The sequence below is a fragment of the Mytilus edulis genome, chromosome 13 (genome assembly GCF_963676685.1).
Source record: "Mytilus edulis chromosome 13, xbMytEdul2.2, whole genome shotgun sequence".
NCBI lineage: Eukaryota > Metazoa > Mollusca > Bivalvia > Mytilida > Mytilidae > Mytilus > Mytilus edulis.
The window spans coordinates 20,263,142-20,284,704 of record NC_092356.1 but is presented as its reverse complement, the minus strand read 5'-3'; the positions used below and the strand labels follow the sequence as shown (position 1 = coordinate 20,284,704).

Here is a 21,563-nt window from a genome sequence, read left to right as displayed (position 1 = left end):
ATAGTAAATCAGCCATATTTTTAATTTCAGGATTCAAGGTATAATACAATGGACAGCTTTATTGCAATACAATAACAACAAATTTTTGTTTGCAAAAATTTTGGATGCCAGCATGTCCTCCTTTTATCCAAAATATTGAAACGTAACAAAATTTCACTAGTTTTGATACCTCATGCTGACTTGTACAACAAAATAAGTTCACCACATCGACCAAGACTGACCATATGTGCACTTTAATTTGTAAATCTATATATTTATAAAGTTAAAAATTAGAAATTTTGAAAGAGATTTATTTATTTTGTTTTATCTCAAAACTATATTTTTAGAATATGATTACATTTAAACAAAAAAGTTTCAGCTTTACAACAATTTATTTAATAATTAAATGCTTCTTTTTGTAACTTCATTGGGGTGTAAAAGCGTTGACCGAAGTACATTTTGTATGAAGCGCATACTAATTTTCTATTTTCAAAACTATTTTTAGAAATGTATTTGTCTATTTCATGTTTTTATTTTACTGTACAAGAACATTTTACTGGTTTCATTAGTTAATTTTAATTTTTCAAAGCTATCGCTTAGTTCTTTTTTTAATATCTTTTGAGAATGAATTAACTCTTCACTTGTTCATAGTTTATATCCTGTATTTGATTCATGTCTAATGTATTTGTATGGGCTATATTACTTCTGACAATCTAAGCACACCTCTAGAGTCGTGCCTATTTGTAATTGTTTTAATTCGAACAAGTTATTTAAAAATTTTAAAACCATGGGTGTATAACCCACACTCTTACTTATAACATGTACTCCATTTCATATCAATCAATATCTAAAAATACCACATTTCTAATACTAAATCAACAGCTACATGCACACATATTACGTAACCTTAAATTAGGATAGAGCGAAGCAGTCCATAGCTTTTTAGAAATGTCAAAAGTGTATTATAGTTATACTTTCAATGATTAGCCGTTGTTCTAAAAATACCATAACATTATCGTACTTATAAATAGAGATAATGTTATCATAGTTAACCATGTTAACCGTTGACCTAAAAATAGCATAACTACAGTATTTCACAATCATTATCATGAATATAAATAGAAATAATTTTACCGTTAATATAAAAATAGTATAGCAGTATTTTACAATTAGTATCATAATCATAAATAGACATCTGTCAAAATAATTCGTCATATCACAACACATCTTTAAACTGTTCGCTAATGTGCATGGGAGATATATGACGCGCCATGGCTGAAAGAGGTGAGTTACTTATATATAAACATGATACATGAAGATATATCTTATTTTTCTTCACACATATTCATTAAGTATAGAAACACTTTTTTTTTTTTTTTATTATGCAACCGTTTCGGATAGACGATTGATGGTATTATGGTCATCGAGTATGTGTCTACTTTTCTATGTCCTGTTAAAATTACATTGGGATAATATAAAACTGTTAATTGACAAATCTTTATCGTTTGTTTATAATCGTAGAAAAAACTGCCAAAATAATAGGTTCTTTGACCATGCTCATTAATTCATTTTATGTCAGAAACCTTTGTCGTTAAATGTAGTATTTGTGCATGGCCAATGTGTGCATGGTTCGACTCTACGGTACTATTAATCTGTGCCCAGATGAATATTTTTTCAGGTTTAAGAAATAGTAAGGGCGATTAAAACGTTTAAACCCGTTGTATTTGTTTGCACCTGTCCCAAGTCAGGAATTTGATGTTCAGTGGTTGTCGTTTGTGTGATGTTGTTCATAAGTGTTTATAATTTTTCGTTTTTTTATTAGATTATATCGTTGGATTTCTGTTTGAATGGTGGTATCCATTCATATCTTTCTGTTTGGTGTAACACAAGGCTCCATTATGAAAACCGTACTTTGACTTATGATAGTTTACTTTTACAACTTGTGGTTTTGAATTTGTTTATTTTGTGTTAGATCAGTCATCTAATTGCATGTATGTGTTAAAATAAGAACAATTTGTTATATTGTATTCGAGAGTGTCTGTATTATTGTTTCATGTTGGAATAAATTGACTGAACATTTGCTGTTTCAATATTAAGAATGGATTATGGATGAGTAAACAACAACTGCTAGCAAACTATTTTTTTCTATTTTTTCAAATATAAGCAGTATAAAATAATAATAAAAATGCATATTTTTACATCAATTTCGTTTTTATTAATGCACTTTTAAAGTATAAAGATTCAACATGTTCAAACAGACAAGGTACTTTATGTAATATGTACTGTAATATGTACTGTAAGTAATTGACCCTAATGTAACACAGGCACTCGTCTCAGAATTTTTTTTTCCGTATATACCTTTATATAACACAAGGTACTTAACTTGCATTTTAGAAAAAAATGTCAGGTGGTGACGAAGATCCGTTATATGCCGCTTTATAGGCTGTCAACCCCACTAAAACTTGTTATATCGTAAATCTAATTAAATTGATTTGTTTTTACAATGGTGTATAACATGCCTACATTTGTTGTCGGAATCATCCGTAGCAATCCTATCAAAGTATGTCAATCGTAATAATTTTGCAAACCGCTGAAGAATTGGCAAAAAACGCGTCACGTCTCCTTGTATATCTCTGTTTCCGATTGGTCAATTCTATGGGAAAGTCTAAATGATTCTCGGAGTTATCTGATCTTGTTTCATTTCATACGTAAAGTCAAGAGAAAGTCTGCATGACATTGACGTCATGAGAAAATTTGTAACTTATTAGACATCCCACAGACAACACTTGTTAGATTTTTTCACAGTATATTATACAATTTTACTAACTGTATGATAAGTTCTATTCATACGAAAACTTACAGTTTTTTCTGAAACAATTTTTATAATTAATCATTTACCATGTTTACTGCGAGACTTGTATTGTCAATTGTGTGTAGGTTGACGAAATAATTACGATTGGCATACTTGGGTAGGATTGCTACGGATGATTCCGACAACAACAGTAGGCGTGTTATACACCATTGTGAAGATCAATCAATTTAGATTTACGGCATAACAAGTTTTAGTGGGTTGACAGAGGAGACACGGCATTTTTAATGGAATTTCGTCACCGCATAACATTTTTCAAAATCGCGAGTTAAGTACCTTGTGTTATATAAAGGTATATAGGGGGGAATCTGAGACGAGTGCCTGTGTATTGTAACCTAATGTACTTCTACTTTCTGTTTCCATAAGGTATTTTCAAAAATCTTTATAAAAAAGTACTCTTGACATAATAATATTATACGTTTTTGCAATCATTATAAAAAGCAAACTATCGATTATAAGTCATTTTCAAACCAATGATGTTAACTATATATTTGCCAGCAGGTAACATTTTCGAGAAGGGGTCATCTCAATGTGTACAAAATACACAGGCTTTATAAATATGAATTCCAGGGGGTCGTGTGGTCTAGCGCACCGGTAACAGTGCAGGCGATTTGGTGTCATAATATCTCAGTAGCATGGGTTCGAATCCCGTCGAGGGAAGAACCTGTCTCCCATATTACTTTCTCTTCCATGTGCATGCAATAACTGTTCAATGTTCTATTGTCATGTATTTCATTTTATTATTTCATTGTTATAACACAAATCATTGTAATCATTGTATGAAATTGAAAACCCGCAAGGGTCCATGATTGGATTAATAAAGTATTCTTATTCTTATTCTTATTCTATGTGTTGACGACTTCTCGAAAATGTCTATTAGTCATACAATTCATCCTTTCAATGTTTCCGTAAGATTGAAACAATGTACATTAATCAGTCTATAAATAGAGTATCACTATTTCCCAATAATATAAATAGAACGATTTTTATATCACAATCATTAGTCATATAAATCCCCATCCTTTAATTGTTTCATTAAGGAAGACGAAAAAACGTTCTATGGCTGAAATGATTATTTACAACCTAGAATTTATCCGTTTCGAATTTCATTAATGTCATACTAAAAGTTTTTTTTATAGAATTTGATTTAACCTTCAAATAAATGTTTTCTAAAAAAAATCTTTTTTTTTTAGCATCGATATGTTTGTGTTGTTGATATCCTATTCATTCTGTATCAGAAATTTGTAAAGTGTCAATTATCTTACCATTATCCAAATTCAGACCTTTATCAAGTTTGAATGTAGTGTCCATACTTGCCCCAAATAATAATGTTTCGACCTCTTTTAGATTAATGGACCCGTTATCAAACTCAGAGTTCCAAAGGGTTCAAAACTATTAAAAATTCTTTGGGCCCTTTGATATGCGGAATCTAATCATAAAATTAGATTTTGAAGATTTGACCACATAAGTAAAAGTAAAATTTAAATAGTAACATTCTTACAACACATTCATTCAGTACTAGCAACCTTTCTTATGTTTAATACTGTATCCCCTTGCTTCAACTGTTTATGCTTGTTCCTCCTCTGTTGTATCAAGCTTCGCCTAGTGGAACAATTTATGTCATAGTGACAGCCGTTTAAACGTATTCAACGATGAGATTTTCATTTTCATAATGTTCTATTTTTTGTTCCTATTCAACATGCATGATTGAATTTGTTTTTCGAGCTAGGTATCTCACCGTTGTGACTAAACAAAGTCTCTGGTTTGATCTTTATTACATTACGCTTTATTTACTTTCAGATATAAATGTTCCTGATCTCGCTGTTGATTTCTTTGAAAATGACACTCCGCATGGATATGCCAAACGGTTTATGTGGATGCGACATCTGCAAGCGTTTGTTGGAAAGACCCAAAGTTGTCAATTAAATACAATAATCTATGACGGATTTGCTGGTGCTGGTGTGTATTCTAATGCATGGGATGAGGATATTGCAAAATATGGTTCTCCTCTCATTGCCATAAGAGTATCAATCGAGCACTTTATCACTAAGGGGAAATTAATTAACAGATTTAATGCACGTGCGTCAATTGAGGTGGGTCCAAATGACGGAGTCGCAGATTATCGCATGACTAACTACAGCATCCGAGTTTATCTTGTAGAAGGAAATATTTCGAACTTTAACAAGCTCGTTAAAAATGTTGGCATAATTTTTGATTTATATGCCATTAAATTTATCCGCAAAAAAAGATCCACAGACTGTGTAGAAATATTCAGTGCTGATGATAGTATATCTATTAGTTGTCGTGTTTCGCACGAAAAATTCGAAAATGTTGATCCACCACATATATTTGCAAGTGATCGCCTTGTAGCATTCATTGATCCATTTGGCTACAAACATATACCAATGAGTCATGTCTCAAAATTCGTAGGTTTGCGAAAAGAAATATACATCAATTATATGAGTCAGTTCGTCAACAGATTTTTTAATGTTGATGAAGAAGGGGTGCAAAAGCTTTTCGGAATGGCTAAAGCCGATATAGAATCACGGTTGTTACCATACACATCCGACAGGCTAGATAATGGAATGGCCTTGTATAAGGATATATTAAAAGAACATTGCGGTACCGAAGCATTTGCTCTGTCATTTGAAATGAGAAACATATATAATACTCGTTTATACCATATGATCTTTATATCCTGCCACGAGAAAGGTTTGGAGGTAATGAAGGAGGCCATGAACGCAGGTACGCAGAACCCAACATGTTTTGCACTTTCAGACTTTTTGATTTCGAAAAAAGGACAAAAGATGAATCTGAGGAATGGTCAGAAAGACGAAGATGTTGCTCCAGTAATATTTGAAAGATTTAAAAGTAACCAGTCGGTTTCAATTAAAACCGTACGAAATTTTGTGATTCACGATACAATATTTGTTTGGAGAAAAGGAACTCTTAAAAATCTATGTGTGAATAATAAAATAACAAATGTGTTGAGCGCTGCTGGACAACATCCGCAAAGACGGGGGACTTTTCCTGATCATACCGAATGGTTTCTCACATTTGCAGCATCTTGATTATGTATTGTCTATTTCCTATGTCTACGACCGGGATTTTCTTGTGTTTTTTCGGTCGAATAGGAAAATGAACATTAAACTTCGGTGGAGGGAGTTTTATCTATTTTCCTAAAACAAACATTTCTGGACATTATTTGATACTTCACATATGATAAACGGTATACGATTTACAGATTTTAAGAGACTTTGTGTAAATTAGGAATGATAATTTTGAAATTGATTCTTTTCCTTTTTTATTGGAAATAATTTGAAGAACTTCGTGGATGGTTGTTTGTTAATATATATTAATCAATTTGTAGAATTCATAGTTATTATATATATATATTTTATTAAAACTGTCCATTAAAAGTATATAATCTGAGCCATTTGTGTACTTAAATCTTGCCGTGAATCTATATTTTGGAAACTGAACTATAGTAGGCAAAAGTCCTTTGATCACAATCATCCAATATAAGACACCTATGCTGCGTCAAATAATAAAATCATAGTTCAAATCAGAGATGTTTCAAGCTTGAAATTAATGTTCAAGCCTTCTCAAAAATGTTTACGGTTGACTCCTGCTTCATAGTAAGCAGCTCCTAGTGAAACCTGAGGATCCCGCAGGGTCAAAAATGACCTGCGACCTCTGGGTTTTTTAGAGGCGACTTCCGACCTGAGGGCCTTCTAAAATCGACCTGCGACCTGTAAAATTTGGAAAAAACGACCTCTGACCGACTTCCGTCCTCTGTGTTGGGAAAACGACCTGCGACCTGTACATTTCCCTTAAAAACGACCTCTCGACGAATTTAAAAGCGACCTTGCGACCAGCGGGGGGTACCCTGTGGGAGCATCAAACATTCTTTTATTCTATGCAATAATATTTGTTACCAAATGTTGTGTTTCAAGTGTACATAACATAAATGCACCTATTGGATATATTTGCATCTCTGTTTCTTTTTATTGCGTCTGTGACTAAAATAGCTAGCATTCACATATAGAAATAGAACCGAACGTTGTTTTTTTTTTTTGTACCTTGTCTTCGACACACGTACGACTCTATTATAGTGCATTTCAGAAAAAATATCGAATCCATTAAGTTAGCTATATCTTTTATCTTTAAAAGCACCATTTTTCTTTTTTTTTTGTGTGTTTCTTTTGCGCCATTTTCACAAAGACTATTAGGAAAACACGACGATGGTATTTGTCTTGTTTAACCTAACAATGCACCTTTTACCTGAGAAGTGCAATCATATTCAGACTTTTTCTCTTTATTTTCCTTTTTGTCCTACGTGCAACCCGATGCAAATACATGCAAATACAGGGCGTCAGTCGTTCTGTATGGTCTTGGTAGCGCTCTAATTTGTAAAATTATTTCCAGTTGTTTATCTTAATGTATATGATTGCTGAATGTCCTATACTCATAGCAGGTTCTTGATGAATGTCCAGCAGTCATAGCAAGTACTTGAGTAATGTCTTCTAGTCGTATCAGGTACTTGATGAATGTCATATGGTCATAGCAGGTACTTGATCAACGTCATATAGTTACAGCAGGTACTTGATGAATAACATATACATAGTTATTGTAGGTACTTGATAAATGTCATACAGTTGTATCAGGTACTTGATAAATATATAATAGGACATTCATCAAGTGCCTGCTATGGATATATGACATTCATCAAGTACCTGCTATGACTATATGACATTTATCAAGTACTTGCTAGGACTATATGACATTTATCAAGTACTTGCTATGACTATATATAGGACATTCATCAAGTACTTGCTATGACTATATATAGAACATTCATCAAGTAGCTGCTATAACTATGGAACATTTATCAAGTACCTGCTATGACTATAAGACATTTATTAAGTACCTGCTATATCTATTAGACATTTATCAAGTCCCTGATACAACTATATGACCTTTATCATGTAACTCTAATAACTATATATATGATATTCATCAAATACCTGCTATAACTATAGGACATTTATCAAGTACTTGCTATGACTATAGGACATTTATCAAGTACCTGCTATGACTATGGAACATTTATCAAGTACCTGCTATGACTGTAGGACATTCATCAAGTACCTGATACGACTATATGACATTTATCAAGTACCTGCTACAACTATAGGACATTTATCAAGTACCTGCTATGACTATAGGGCATTCATCATGTACATAGCAGGTACTTGGTAAATGTCCTATATTCATAGCAAGTACTTGATGAATGTCCTATAGTCATAGCAGGTACTTCATAAATATTCCATTGTTATAGCAGGCAATTGATGAATGTCCTATAGTCATAGCAAGTACCTGATCATCGTCATATAGTAATAGCAGGTACTTGATGAATAACATATATATAGTTATTAGAGGTATTTGTTAAATGTCCTATAGTTATATCAGGTACCTGATAATGTCCCAAAGATATATCAGGTACTTGATAAATGTCCTATAGATATATCAGGTACTTGATAAATGTCCTACAGTCATAGCAAGTACTCGATGAACGTCCTATAGTTATAACAGGTACTTGATCATCGTCATATAGTTATAGTAGGTATTTGATGAATAACATATATATAGTCATTGTAGGTACTTGATAAATGTCCTGTAAAATCACAAAAGTACTGAATTTCGAGGAAAATCCAAAACGGAAAGTTCCTAATCAAATGGCAGAATCAAAAGATAAATCACATGAAATGATTGGACAACAACTGTCATTTTCCTGACTTGGTACAGGCATTATCTTATGTAGAAAAATGGTGGATAGAATTTGGTCGCATCAAAATCCATTAGTCCCATTATATTGACAATGATGCATGAACGAAACAGACATTATAGGTAAAATGGTTAAAATAGGGACAAAGCAAACTTCACCATGTCACAATCTCAATCAGAACAAAAACAAACAAATGATTATTTAACAAAGAAGCACAATCAAGCATATATCAAATTTGACAACCACGATCATTCCTTACTTATTGTTTGTATGTATGCATGTATGCTTAATAAATCTATAAAGGAGTTACTGTGTTTGAATGGCTAGATTAAAATCAACTCTAGTGTAGAATCGCGTGTTTGACATGACCCCAGAATGTAAACGTCACACAGGTAGAGACAACTGGTACTCCGCGAACTCGTACTCAACCAAGTCGTACCTTATTTTAACCAACTCGTAACTAATATTTTTATAGCATGTAAATTGATAAATGTCTTATAGTTAAAGGAAGTATTTTGTGAATGTTATATAGTTTGACAAGATAATTAATGTATGTCCTTTATTCATAGATGGTACTTGGTGAATGTCCTATAGTTATTGAAGGTAATTGATAAATGTCTATAGTCAGAAAGAATAGTTATAGGAGGTACTTATTGAAAGTCTTGTTAAAAGTCTTATTTTTTAGCAGTGTCTTGGATCTATATCTCCACAAATTCATACAACAACTGGGAATAGTCCAAAGGGAGAGCAGCCACTGATATATCAGGCTTGAGAATTCTAGAGACCCAGGTATAGAAAATTTAATTTGTCAAAATATCAAACTTCAAAGCTGAAACATCTAGTGTTCACTAAATGTGATAGCAATGGTTTAAAGGTAATACACAATTCCACTTCAGAAGTTGACGACGAAAATTAACAGTATACCAATAAAGATATAATTGATATTTAGGCCAAATTGTCATTATACATTCAATCTCCATGTATAAGTCTCAATGAACAAATCATCAGTTAAAAATTTAACACATGTTTTACCAGTTTACCTTTTTACATGTTTTGATATACTAGTCGTTTTCAGTTATTATTGTATATTTACAACTCTCTACCTCAGATCGAATGACATAGAATTTACCAATTATAGGTCACCGTACGGCCTTTATCACTGAACAAAAACTCATAACGCATCGCGCATAGTGCATGTAAACTATAATTAAAAGCCCAGAAATAACAAAAGTAATGTAAATCTGATTTCCAGCGACCGTGCATTTTAAATAATCTATCAGATATACCATTCTGAGCGGCGGCTGTTGCCCCTCCAGCTCTGAAGCTATGTAAACCAAAATCAGTTATACTACAGCCAAAATCAGCTAATGCCATAGATACGATTTCTCTAGTTCTAGTGTACGACAGACATACATTTTCCTTTCTTAATGAAAATACATTACGACTCTTAAAAAACGAGATCGATCTAAAAATATACATATCGGACTTCATATCTATATTGACTACATTTAAATAGTTTGAAAGTAAAGCAACAGGACATTGTGGACTTTCTATAGCTTTGATATGAAAACATGGTTGCCTTTTCTATAACAATTTGGTTTGCTTCTTTCGACAAAAATATCTATATAACCATCACAAAAACTGATATGTTTGGCATTAATGTTACATAATTCATTAAAACGTAAAATACCAGTATAAGCTAAAGAACAGATAGTAAGTAAACGTAAATCTTTGAGTGTGCTATTGGAAGTATTATATCTAGCAAACAAGTGTCACAGGTTCCTTTTTCTTAATAGGTCTAGAAAGTGTTCTTCTTGCTGAGTCAGCTATTGAAGAAATTAAATCTGAGTCGCAAGGATTTTTTACACCAGCTAAATTGTGTGCCCATCTGATACTATAAAATGCAGACTCAATTAAACTAAAATGATTTGCAGATTCTATTAAATTTTGCAGATAAAGACAAACATAAATTTCTTTGCATGGTAAAATACAAGTTATTTCACGGTACTTTTCTGTCCATTTGACAAATCTTTTAAAACCACCACTATATTTGTCTACTGTAGATTTAGCTCTAGCATCAGTTACAGTTGTTGGCAAATTATGTAAAAGCAGACAAAGCTCAGGATGTGCCACTTTTTCATTTTCAGACCAGAATCCAGTAGAAAATATTTTCTGTAATCAAATAAACACTCCAATAAAAAATGTATAATATAACTAATATATACCATTATGATTTCTATATGGTCCTGTGACCAACACTACACAATGCAAATAGGTAACACATCTTAGAAGATGTATGTCCAGTGACACTTAAACATTTGGTCCAGTGACCTCTAAACACATACATGGTCCAGCAACCGTTAAGGCAGTCCGGTGTAATCAGTACATAAATAACACCCAGTGGTGCAACATCTTTATCCACAATCTGTAAATAATAAGCAGCATATTAATTCATCTGAGAAGCATCCAAAAGAACAGCTGATAATAGCCCATTAAATGTCCCATTAGCGAACATATAATTCTTGTTGTTGCCTGTAACTAATATTCTGTCAATATCATGAAATTCTAAAACATCTCTGACAAACCAAGCATATTCTAAATTTTCCTTAAATAAAAGAGGCCAAAACGCAGACGATTGCCATTTCGGAACGATTAATGTTCCTACTGCCGTGCAATTAATTAAATGATTGATGCATTTGCCAACTAAATTAACAGGAGGGACTAACCAATTATTATCCCCCTTCCAATTACAAGTAAAGCATCAATTGCGCTCGTACCCGGATTCCAAAATAGAGAATTAAATCTCCGGAGTTTCGCATTGTTCATATTAGCGAATCTATCAACTGTATGTAATCCCCATAATCTATCTATGAAGTTGAAAATTCAAACGAAATACCCCAATCGTTAATATCGACGATCCTACTCAAAGCGTCTGCTTTTTCGTTATCTTCCCTCGGGATCCATTCTGGATGTAACGAAATATTAAAAGAAACACAAATACTAAATTTGACAAAGCCAACGTTTGCAATTCTGGTACTTTGCTACCTTTCTGAATAATGCCAACAGCATTTTTGGTTATCTGTGAAAACCGAAACTAAACTATTCGAAAGTAAATGCTTAAAGCTATCTATAGACAGTTCAATAGCTTTCAATTTTCTCCAAGTGGAACTTTTACTAGCTTCATGCTTTAACCACTGCTTATGCATGATATAATCAGAATTAGCTACAAAACCTGCAGCTGCACCATCACTGGCGTCAGTGAACACTTTAAAATCTGAAATTTCTCGCAAGATTGCCACAGGCTTTAAACTTACGATATTTTGTCTCCAAAATAAAATTTCTCGTATAGAACCTGAATAAAACTTCAAATCTACAAATTTATCCTACTCATCTCTACTGTTCATCACTGAAAAATGCACCTAGTCATTGTCTGTGTGACATTTCCTATAACTGGGGTAAAAGAAATTATTGTACCACAAAATTTCGCCAGCAACCTTATTTTCACTTTGTGAGGCTGTTCTAAAATGACTCCTGCTAAATCTACAAGATTTGCCACTTTCTCTGGAAGCAATTGAAATAGACAAAGCTTCAAATCCCATATAAATCCAAGAAAGACTAAATTCTGAACAGGCCTCCAAATATACTTATCTCTATTGGGTACAAATTCAGGCAAAATCAAGTCATGTTTCACCCGTATAGCTTGTTGGGAACATACCTGTTCTTCTTTTGCTAACGCCAAGCCATCGTCCAAATAAACAGTTATCTTAATCCCATCCTTACGCCAATGTTTTACCAAAGGACGAACTACCTTTGTAAAAATGTACCCTACTGATGAAAGCCCAAATGGCAAAACAGTAAAAACGTAATATTTTACAGAATTCTCAAACTTCCATGAAAATTCCAAATATTTTTGATGATTAGGAAAGATATTTATGTGATGATAACCAGATTTCAGATCAAAGACGAACCCAAAACAATTCGAAGTTAAAAATTGACTAGCTGTTTTCCAGCCCTCGAACTTGACCTTACAATAACGTACCCAGTCAGGAGTCTACTTCGTCAAAATTATCTCCCCATTACGCCAGTTCAATTTCACAATCGTAGAAATGGAAGCAATTGTAGGGATGACGCGCTACCAATATTGCTCTTGTAAACCGATAAATTTATCCACATTGCACCATTACGATCCTTATATGTCAGTTGTATTTTAAAAGACAAATGTATTAACTAGCTAATGAGCATCAGTTAAAAATCTAGTCTGCATTGATTCAACTTAAAACTATTGTCTGATCGGTTGTCAGGTGGAATTTTCGAAAATTCATAAACATTTTTAAAAATTCTAATTAAATATTTCGTGGAAGGGCAGACTAGATTTTTTTAGTGTATGAAGACTATAAACCCTAGTAATCACACACAAAAAATTAGAATTTTTCGAAGATATGCATTTTCATCATCCAACTTAAAAGACTGTCGTCAATTACTTTCAGTAAAAAAATAGCTATTCGAACACATCTTCTCTGTTTTTGTGACTCATTAGATAGGTATTTCACTTGACCCATATATTTCATCTTTTATATTTAGTACTGTGATTTTTTTGTGTTATAAAGTCAACCTGTAGCTTTAATATATAAAAAGATAGAATCTGAAGCGAGACGATGTATGAAATATTCTTACTTTGTACGATATCAAGACAAAATACTCAAATCAAACACGGCCTATCATAAAAAGGTGCACTCGATTTTCTCTTTTCGATACAATTGTTACCCATGTTTTGGAATTTTTCTTCAGTCACATAATGGAAGGGCAGACACGAAAATTACTGAACTAATAGATTGATATGTTTTCCGTCCGTGGTAATTTTTTCATAAAAATCGGAGGTTATGCATTTTCTTCATCCAACTTGAAAGATACCCATGTCGTCGACTTGATATCTAATTGATCTGCTTAACTATGTACTAGATAAATTGAAAACTTATGCAAATGGTGTTTTTAAAATGAAACACCTCGTAATTGAGAAGAAAATTGCAATTTTGTTTGTTTCTATTAACTTTTAAAAAATTTGTCACTATAGTAAACAATACAGTAAACAGTTATCGCCTTCTCTAACAAAGAGCTTCGATTCTTTTGTTCTATTTCAACCTGGTTTCCGACTGTAATTAGAATCTAACAAATCCTGTATAGCCTTCCCTACAAAATCTGAATTATCAAATGCAGATTTATTATTATTCAAAAATACACTTTCAGGTTCATTGATAAAAGGAATTTTATAACCAGAATTAATTACATCTAGAATAAAATCTGAAGTATTGATGCTTTTCTAAAAAGAAATAGAATGCCTCAGTCTATTATGTACATTAATCAAAAATGAACCAGATTCATATTCAAAATAAGTTTGAAAATTGTCTAAACTTTTACCTGTAAAATATCCTAATTTCTTTTATGCAGGAGATCCTCTGGAAGCTGTGAAGTTACTGTTCCCTCCATTCTTGCATTCCTTGGCCCAATGCCCATACAACCCACACTTGTAGCAGATGTCTCTGGCTTTTGATCTGACGAATCTTGAATTAGGGCCCGATGCCCCGCCAATACGAAAGGGTGGCTGTGAAACAGTTGCAACACCATCAGCTCCACGAGCGTCTGAAGACGGGCCACCTGCAGCTTCAGCGGGTCTTTTCTTTACACTTCTGTTACCGCTACTACCCTTTGTCACTTTCATCTTCTTCACGGCTCTTGTCTCTGCAGCTCGTATCTTCTTCTCATCTTCTGAATTGCTAGCTACCTCGTCAGAAAGATATTCGTCAACGGTTTTCCAACCTGACTCTGACTTGTCCGCTATACGGATCAATTTGTTTCTCTTCTTTAGCACCTTTTCAGACTCCTCCAACAACGAAACGGCCTTGGAATGTCTCTTATGATGCAAGTTGTCTAAAGCGCCACTAATATTGTTTAAAATGTCTGAATTTAGATCAAACTTTAGATCGTAAATTATTCTCGGTCTTCTTGACTTTATGGGCTAAATCCTGAGTAGTGCCAGCGACATTTCTTTCAATCCCCGACAATTTCTTACCAAAGTAGTTTTGCATAAGAGAAAGTAAATCAGCATTTGAAATCTCCTCATCAGGAACCGCAGCATGTGAACTTCAGGTTGAATATCATTCAATAAGTTGTCTGGCTCAATATCGGACATGATGAAAATAAACTTCTACCTATATATATATGACGTGCGAGTATGTGGTCACTACCCAGTCCTCGATAACTAAAAACCCGTGTAATTTACTTTTATACTGACCGCCAAACCGGTTAACGGCAATAGTATACAACTTATACAAAATCTCCTTTATAAAATTAATGCGTAATCTTTCAAATACCTTCCGCATACCGTACATAAATTCATTTATATATTTACAACTCTCTACCAGAGATCAAATGACATAGAAGTTACCAATTATAGGTCACCGTACGGCCTTTAACACTGAGAAAAACTCATAACGCATCGCGCATAGTACATGTAAACTATAATTAACAGCCCAGAAATTAGAAAAGTAATGTAAATCAATTTGAACGTGAAAACAAACTGCCTAGTTTATGTTTAAAACATAAAAATAAACAAACTTAAATCCCTAAATTAAAGGCTCCTTATTTGGTGTAGGCACATACATAATGCGGGAGGGGAAATGTATGTTTGAAGGCGCCGACCCCCCACCCTGCCCATTTTTCCTTAAAAAGGGAACCAGCGATGTTACAATATCAGAATTGAGAATGAATTAAATAATCTGTTTAGTAACAGATTTAAGTTTTCTGTTTTTCAATCAAATAGCTTTGTTTCGTGTTTGGTATTCATATACCTTGAACATATATAATGACTACAATAAAAGTTTAAAATCAATACACAAATGATTATATATGTTTGTTATTAGATATTTTCCCCTCTAAACTATCAATTTATAAATGTTTTTTGTTTCTTTGAAGGGAACAACATAGTGTTCGTATTCTCCTTAGCGTTCCTATACTCCTTTTAAGTTTATTCCAATAAGTTTTCTGAAAACTCCATCGTAATTTCCGTTGTAACATCCGACATGTTACCCTGCCTCCGACATCAACCTCTGGTATGTCTGGATTTTTAATGGATGTCTTTAACAAAAAGCGATATCGATTCGATATCGTGTCGACATTGTAGATATCGATTTGATATCGTGTCTACATTGTCGATATCGACGATATCGGCATCTGAGTATGTCTTGAATATCATGGGTGTTTAAATGAAACTTTGATATCGTGTCGACATTGCCGATATCGTCGATATATCGACATCTTGGTACATCTAGGACATGATTGGATTATTTTGCGTCTGCATCACTGTTGATTCAAAGAATACATGCTGTCAATAGTTAGGTTTCTATGCATCATGTGTACATTATATTTGTTTAATATTTATCTTATGGTATTTTATTGCACCATAGACTATAGATCATTATCAAAGTTTTGTATGGTTTTCATGAATTTATAGTCCTTGTTTCGAATTAACGTATGAAAGTACTCAAAAACCAACTGTAGCTCTTCATATCCATCAAAAATCAAGTTTTTGTAATAAAAAATGTGTTGTTTTCCATTTACGAACGCCAACTTCAATGTTCAACAAAAATTTGCGTACGTAGGTATAAAAAAGAAGATGTGGTATGATTGCCAAGTAGACAACTCTTCACAAGAGACCAACTGACACGGAAATTAACAACTATAGATCACCGTATGGCCTTCGACAATGAGCAAAGCCTATACCGCATAGCCAGATATTGGCATATTAGCGCCCCCCCCCCCCTTCCCCCTTTAACCCGGGACAGTGGTGTAACAGTAAAACATAAGAACGAACTATAAAAATCAGTTGAAAAAGGCATTTACTCATCAGATGGATAGAAATAACATACATCTTACAAAAACTAAAAAACGTAATTCATATAGTTTTTTTTTATGTCGTCCCTAAATGAGTGCAGTTCACCAAAATTGAATGACTAGGAAGGCAAGGCGAACAAAAAAGTTATTGACAGATCTTTCACATACATTTATGCATTTAATAATAGTTTCCTTAAAAAATATATTTCGTATATTCTTGAATAAAAATCTGAAATAAGACTGGCAAAATAGCAAAACTCTATATATCGATATATAAATCGCTATTCTGCCGGAACCCGATATATAGCACCTAAGAGCCTTAGATTAATTCTTTTAATGTTACTAGATAGGGAATAAGTTCCACAGTAACTGCCATAGTGGGGATATATAAATATACCGGCTGCATGAAATTAAAGTCCTTTCTTCATCGTCGAAAAAAAGTATCATACATAGTTACTCGTTCCCCGTGGAGAGATTAAGATCAAGATCAGTGAAAATGCGTTCTCAACTAAAATTTCAAATTCTCATGTACAGTTTTTTTCATACATTCCGTGAAATAACTAGGAAAGAGCATATGTCAATGAAAAGATGCTAATTTTTAATAATTTGTCAAAGTATTTCTCAGTTTTTTAATTGCTTTCATATTTTGTATAAGGTAGCATCTTTTTATAGTACATATGCTGTCTGTTTGATTTTATATGCTTCCAGCATTAACATTTGATGTAGATGCTGTTGTTAAAATAATAATGTACTGGAGCATCTTACTATTACCATGATTACTGGAATGCTAGTTTTGCATATATTTTTTTTTAAATATTTTTTTTTTATTTTTTGGGGATGCTGGATTTCCTATATATTGAAATGCTGGCATCCAGTCATATTGGGATGCTGGCATCCCGTTTTATTGAGATGCTGGCATCCCGTTATTTTGGGATGCTGGCATCCCGTTTTATTGGGATGCTGGCATCCAGTCATATTGGGATGCTGGCATCCCGTTTTATGGGGATGCTGGCATCCAGTCATATTGGGATGCTGGCATCCCGTTTTATTGAGATGCTGGCATCATGGGCATCCCGTTTTATTGGGATGCTGGCATCCCGTTATATTGGGATGCTGGCATCCCGTTTTACTGGGATGCTGGCATCCCGAAAAAGCTGGATGCTGGCATCCAAAACTGTAGGAGTTTAGACATCGCAAAATATCCGAATGCAGTAATCCTACAAGTTCTGTTTGATCAGAACAACTTGATCATTAAAAAAAAAATAGGAGGTTCTTATTGCTGCAAATTTCATTTAATATGCCCAGTCAGAGACATTTAATACAATATTGTATTATATGTCTCTGGCCCAGTGGCCAAGGGAATTTTTGTTTAATTATCCTTCTATAAAAATAATACCTAAAGGTGGTTCTCCTAATTAATACTAGGGATAAACAAAATGCACACATTTCATATTGGTTTCATTCCCCATGACTTTTATTCCCCTATATTTGTTCCCGAAAATTATTATGAGGTGTGGGCAAGGGGTTTAACTGTTATGCTGTTATGGGGCAATTTAATTCTTTGTTATCTGTTATTTTGAAAATATATTTGCTGTTAGCTGTTATTGTCTTATTCTTTGTTAGCTGTTATTGAGCTTTTAGTTTTTTTGTTATCTGTTATTGTGATAATGTATTTGCTGTTAACTGTTATTGAAAATTGGAATGTTAGCATTCTTTTTTGACAGTCAATATTCGGTATAAATTGAAGATCATTGGCCATTGGGGTCTACCACTACTAATATGTTTGTCCCGTATTCAGAGAAGGATTCCATTAACATATACACATCACAGAAGTGAGGTCCAGGACAATTCAAGTATATCTTATGATTATCCTTTGTAATAAATTCCATTTTTTTTATGAATGTGTATTAAGAATTATCTTAATTTTTTGTATGAAAATAATGTTCCTTGTTTTCCATACGCACATATTAAATTAAAACAATTCTTAATATGACAAAAAGGAAAACATATGGCCAGGAATATCTTACAAGGATCTCAATTAAGGACTAGGTCCTAACAACCACTTAACCTTTTATATTATATGGTACATAGACTCAGCTCTGTGATTCTTTTCAAAGCAGAACCAAATGCATTGTACAATGAAAGTTCCAACCATGTACTTGGGTCCGAAGCTGCACATAACTCATTACAAACAAAGATTTATTTCGTTTCAAGCCATTGTTTCCCTACTAAACTATGTATTCTACTTACTAGTACACTTGGTACAATCAAAAACCTCAGCTGATAAAAAATTGTTCAAATAAGGCCTTTGAAAATAGTGGAATAAATTGCTTTTAGAGTGTCAAAATTCGTTCGAATTACTTGATAAATTGCATGCTTATAATTGGTGCTTTTGATTTTTCTACCCTATATACCACTTTGCCTCATAGTTTTATTAAGAAAAATTCACACACCTCATTAAATGGTCATTTAGAAAAAGTCTGAATATTCAAACTCTTTTAGGTCACTTTTTTTATTAGCAACAAAGGGAGCTTCAGTCAATATGTATAAACAATACACCAACGTTTCATGAGAACTGCTGAAAACATTTTTGTGTTAATGTCTGAAAACTGGAAAATCACCCCTTTTTAATTAATAAAACCCGTTAACTCAGAAACGTAAAATCTAAAATTTATAAAAATTGAAAGTTACCTCATGTTAATAGATATAAACAATTCACCAAAATTCCTTGCTTTGTGAAAGCATTTTTGAGATATTATCAGAAAACTGAAAAAAACACCAATTTTATTGAATAAAAACCCATTACCCAGAAACTTAAAATCTAAAATTTATATATAAAAAAAAAAAAACCAAAACGGGAGCTCACGTCAATAGATATAAACAATTTCCCAAAGTTTAATGCAAATGGTTAAAGTGTTTTTGAGTTAATGTCCGACATGTTGACAACAGACGGACAACAATATACCATAATACGTTCCGTAAACGAGCGTGTAAAAAATATTATAATATATTGAGTAGTAATTTAAACACATTCTAGACACATAAATTAATACTAAAAACATAGTCATAAAAAATGGAATGCATTACAAAGGATTATATCCGTAATAAGAAATACTGATTTGTCAACGACCGAATTATTTTAATATTTCATTTACTGTTATCTGTTTTTGTCCATTTTAATTCCTTGTTATCTGTTATGAGCCAAATCAATTTGCTGTTTTGCTGTTATTGGGACCCCCCTTGCCCCCCCCCTCTATTATGTCTAACGTCGCAACTAGTACTAGTGTCTTTGATACAGTGAGGACAAACACATCAGAATGGACAGAAATGGTACTACCAAATATTGGAATAAAATTTGACACGTGTGCACCAGAATCCATAAACACAGTTTTCTCCAAGGGTGTTTTACATTTTGTTGAAGAGACCATCCGTTCTTACGTTGTAAATCTATTTTGGTTTCGAAGCGAAGAAGATGATGAGAAAAAAGAGTGTTTTCAACATGCAGTTCTGGATGTTTTTGACATTGATTGTTATCACATAGACGATATTTCTATAAGTGACATTATGAAAATAAAGGAGATTGAGAAATCCAATTGGATTGATATCTTTGTAACAAGATCTGATAGATGTCAACGCTTTGCAAGAGAAAGGTAATATACACATACATGTATAGACTTATTTACACTTCAATGTATGCAATTTTTTCCACCATTACCAGTCAGGGGTGGTACTTAAACAAGTGATTTCAAAATCACTTCTTTGAGTGATTTTGGTTGTGAAATATTTGAAATTTTCACACAGACTTTTCAAAATCACTGAAACAAGTAATTTGAAAAGTTAAAATTTAATCACTTCAATAAGTGTTTATAACATTTTTTAGATATTTTTCCCACAAGCTTGATTTTTTTATTGGTAAAAAGACCAGAATTCCATAGAAAAAACAACTATGTACATCATGTACATGCAGAATTTGTCATTTGCTTGATAAGCCTGCCAGTTTTTACAGATTATTTGAATATGCTAAACTGGAATAATTTGTAGATCAGGACATAACCTTAAAATAAATCATTCTAATTCTAAAGAAAACCAATCAGGTCACCTAATATTGTTGACCTTTGTCTGATAGTAATTAGTAGTTATATAATTAATGAATATTTGATTACAGAACAATTCCCAAGGGTACTTTTAAAAGCTTTAGGCACTAACTTACTGCCCAAGGGCACTGGTGAAATTGATACCCAAAGATAAAGGGATAATTGATTTATGTAGGAAAATTATAGAAAAGTTTGTGAAAATATGGAAAATCAATGAAATTAGCATTTGAAGATCACCAAAATCACTTAAATAGGTGATAACTGAATATAAAGAATCACTGAAATAGGTGATAACTGAATATAAAAAATCACTGAAATAGGTGATAATGAAATCACTTGTTTAAGTAGCACCCCTGACTGATTACTTAGAATCACACAGGTAACCATGGTAACTGTAAACTTTGACATGTTTGACATCATATTCAAAACATACAATGTCACAACAACAAAAACATGTTACAGAATAGATCTAAGGTCATTTGGAGGCAAAATTACATTTATTATGGGATACAGTTATGACTGGACCGCTAAAGACTGCTACATGTAGGACCCAAATAAAAAATGCTAATTACTTTTTTATTTCACAAAGGAAAATGAAGGAATGAAGGATTTATCACAAATTTAAAATATTATATATTTTGTTCATGTATAATATAGAGAATAATACATGGCAAAATCAGTATCATTCATATGCTGTATCATCCCGAGATACCAATATCAGCCAGAGGGCCTTTAGGCCTTTATGATATTGGTCGAGGGTGATACAGCATGTGATACGGATTTTGCCATGTTTTATACACTTTATCATGTTTATCATATGTTTCAACAGGAGAGTATACATTGTATATGAACTGCTTTCTAGTCCCTAGCACCTGGGTTACATGTACCTTCAGTTCTAATTTTGTCTTCTTTTAAAAGCTTTAAAAGAACTGCTCAATTACTCACC

General features: G+C 32.9%; 2 protein-coding genes across 2 annotated transcripts in view; both read left to right on the top strand.

Annotated features, from left to right (window-relative positions):
• Positions 1-21,563, top strand: part of LOC139500052 (uncharacterized) — a 91,826-nt gene that overhangs the window by 60,125 nt on the left and 10,138 nt on the right. The gene's annotated exons all lie outside the window — the stretch shown is intronic.
• On the top strand, positions 1,157-6,215 carry LOC139500796 (uncharacterized). The gene is made up of 2 exons (XM_071289657.1): positions 1,157-1,263; positions 4,649-6,215. The coding sequence occupies exons 1-2, from the start codon at positions 1,251-1,253 to the stop codon at positions 5,917-5,919; spliced, it is 1,284 nt and encodes a 427-aa protein (XP_071145758.1). The 5' UTR covers positions 1,157-1,250; the 3' UTR covers positions 5,920-6,215.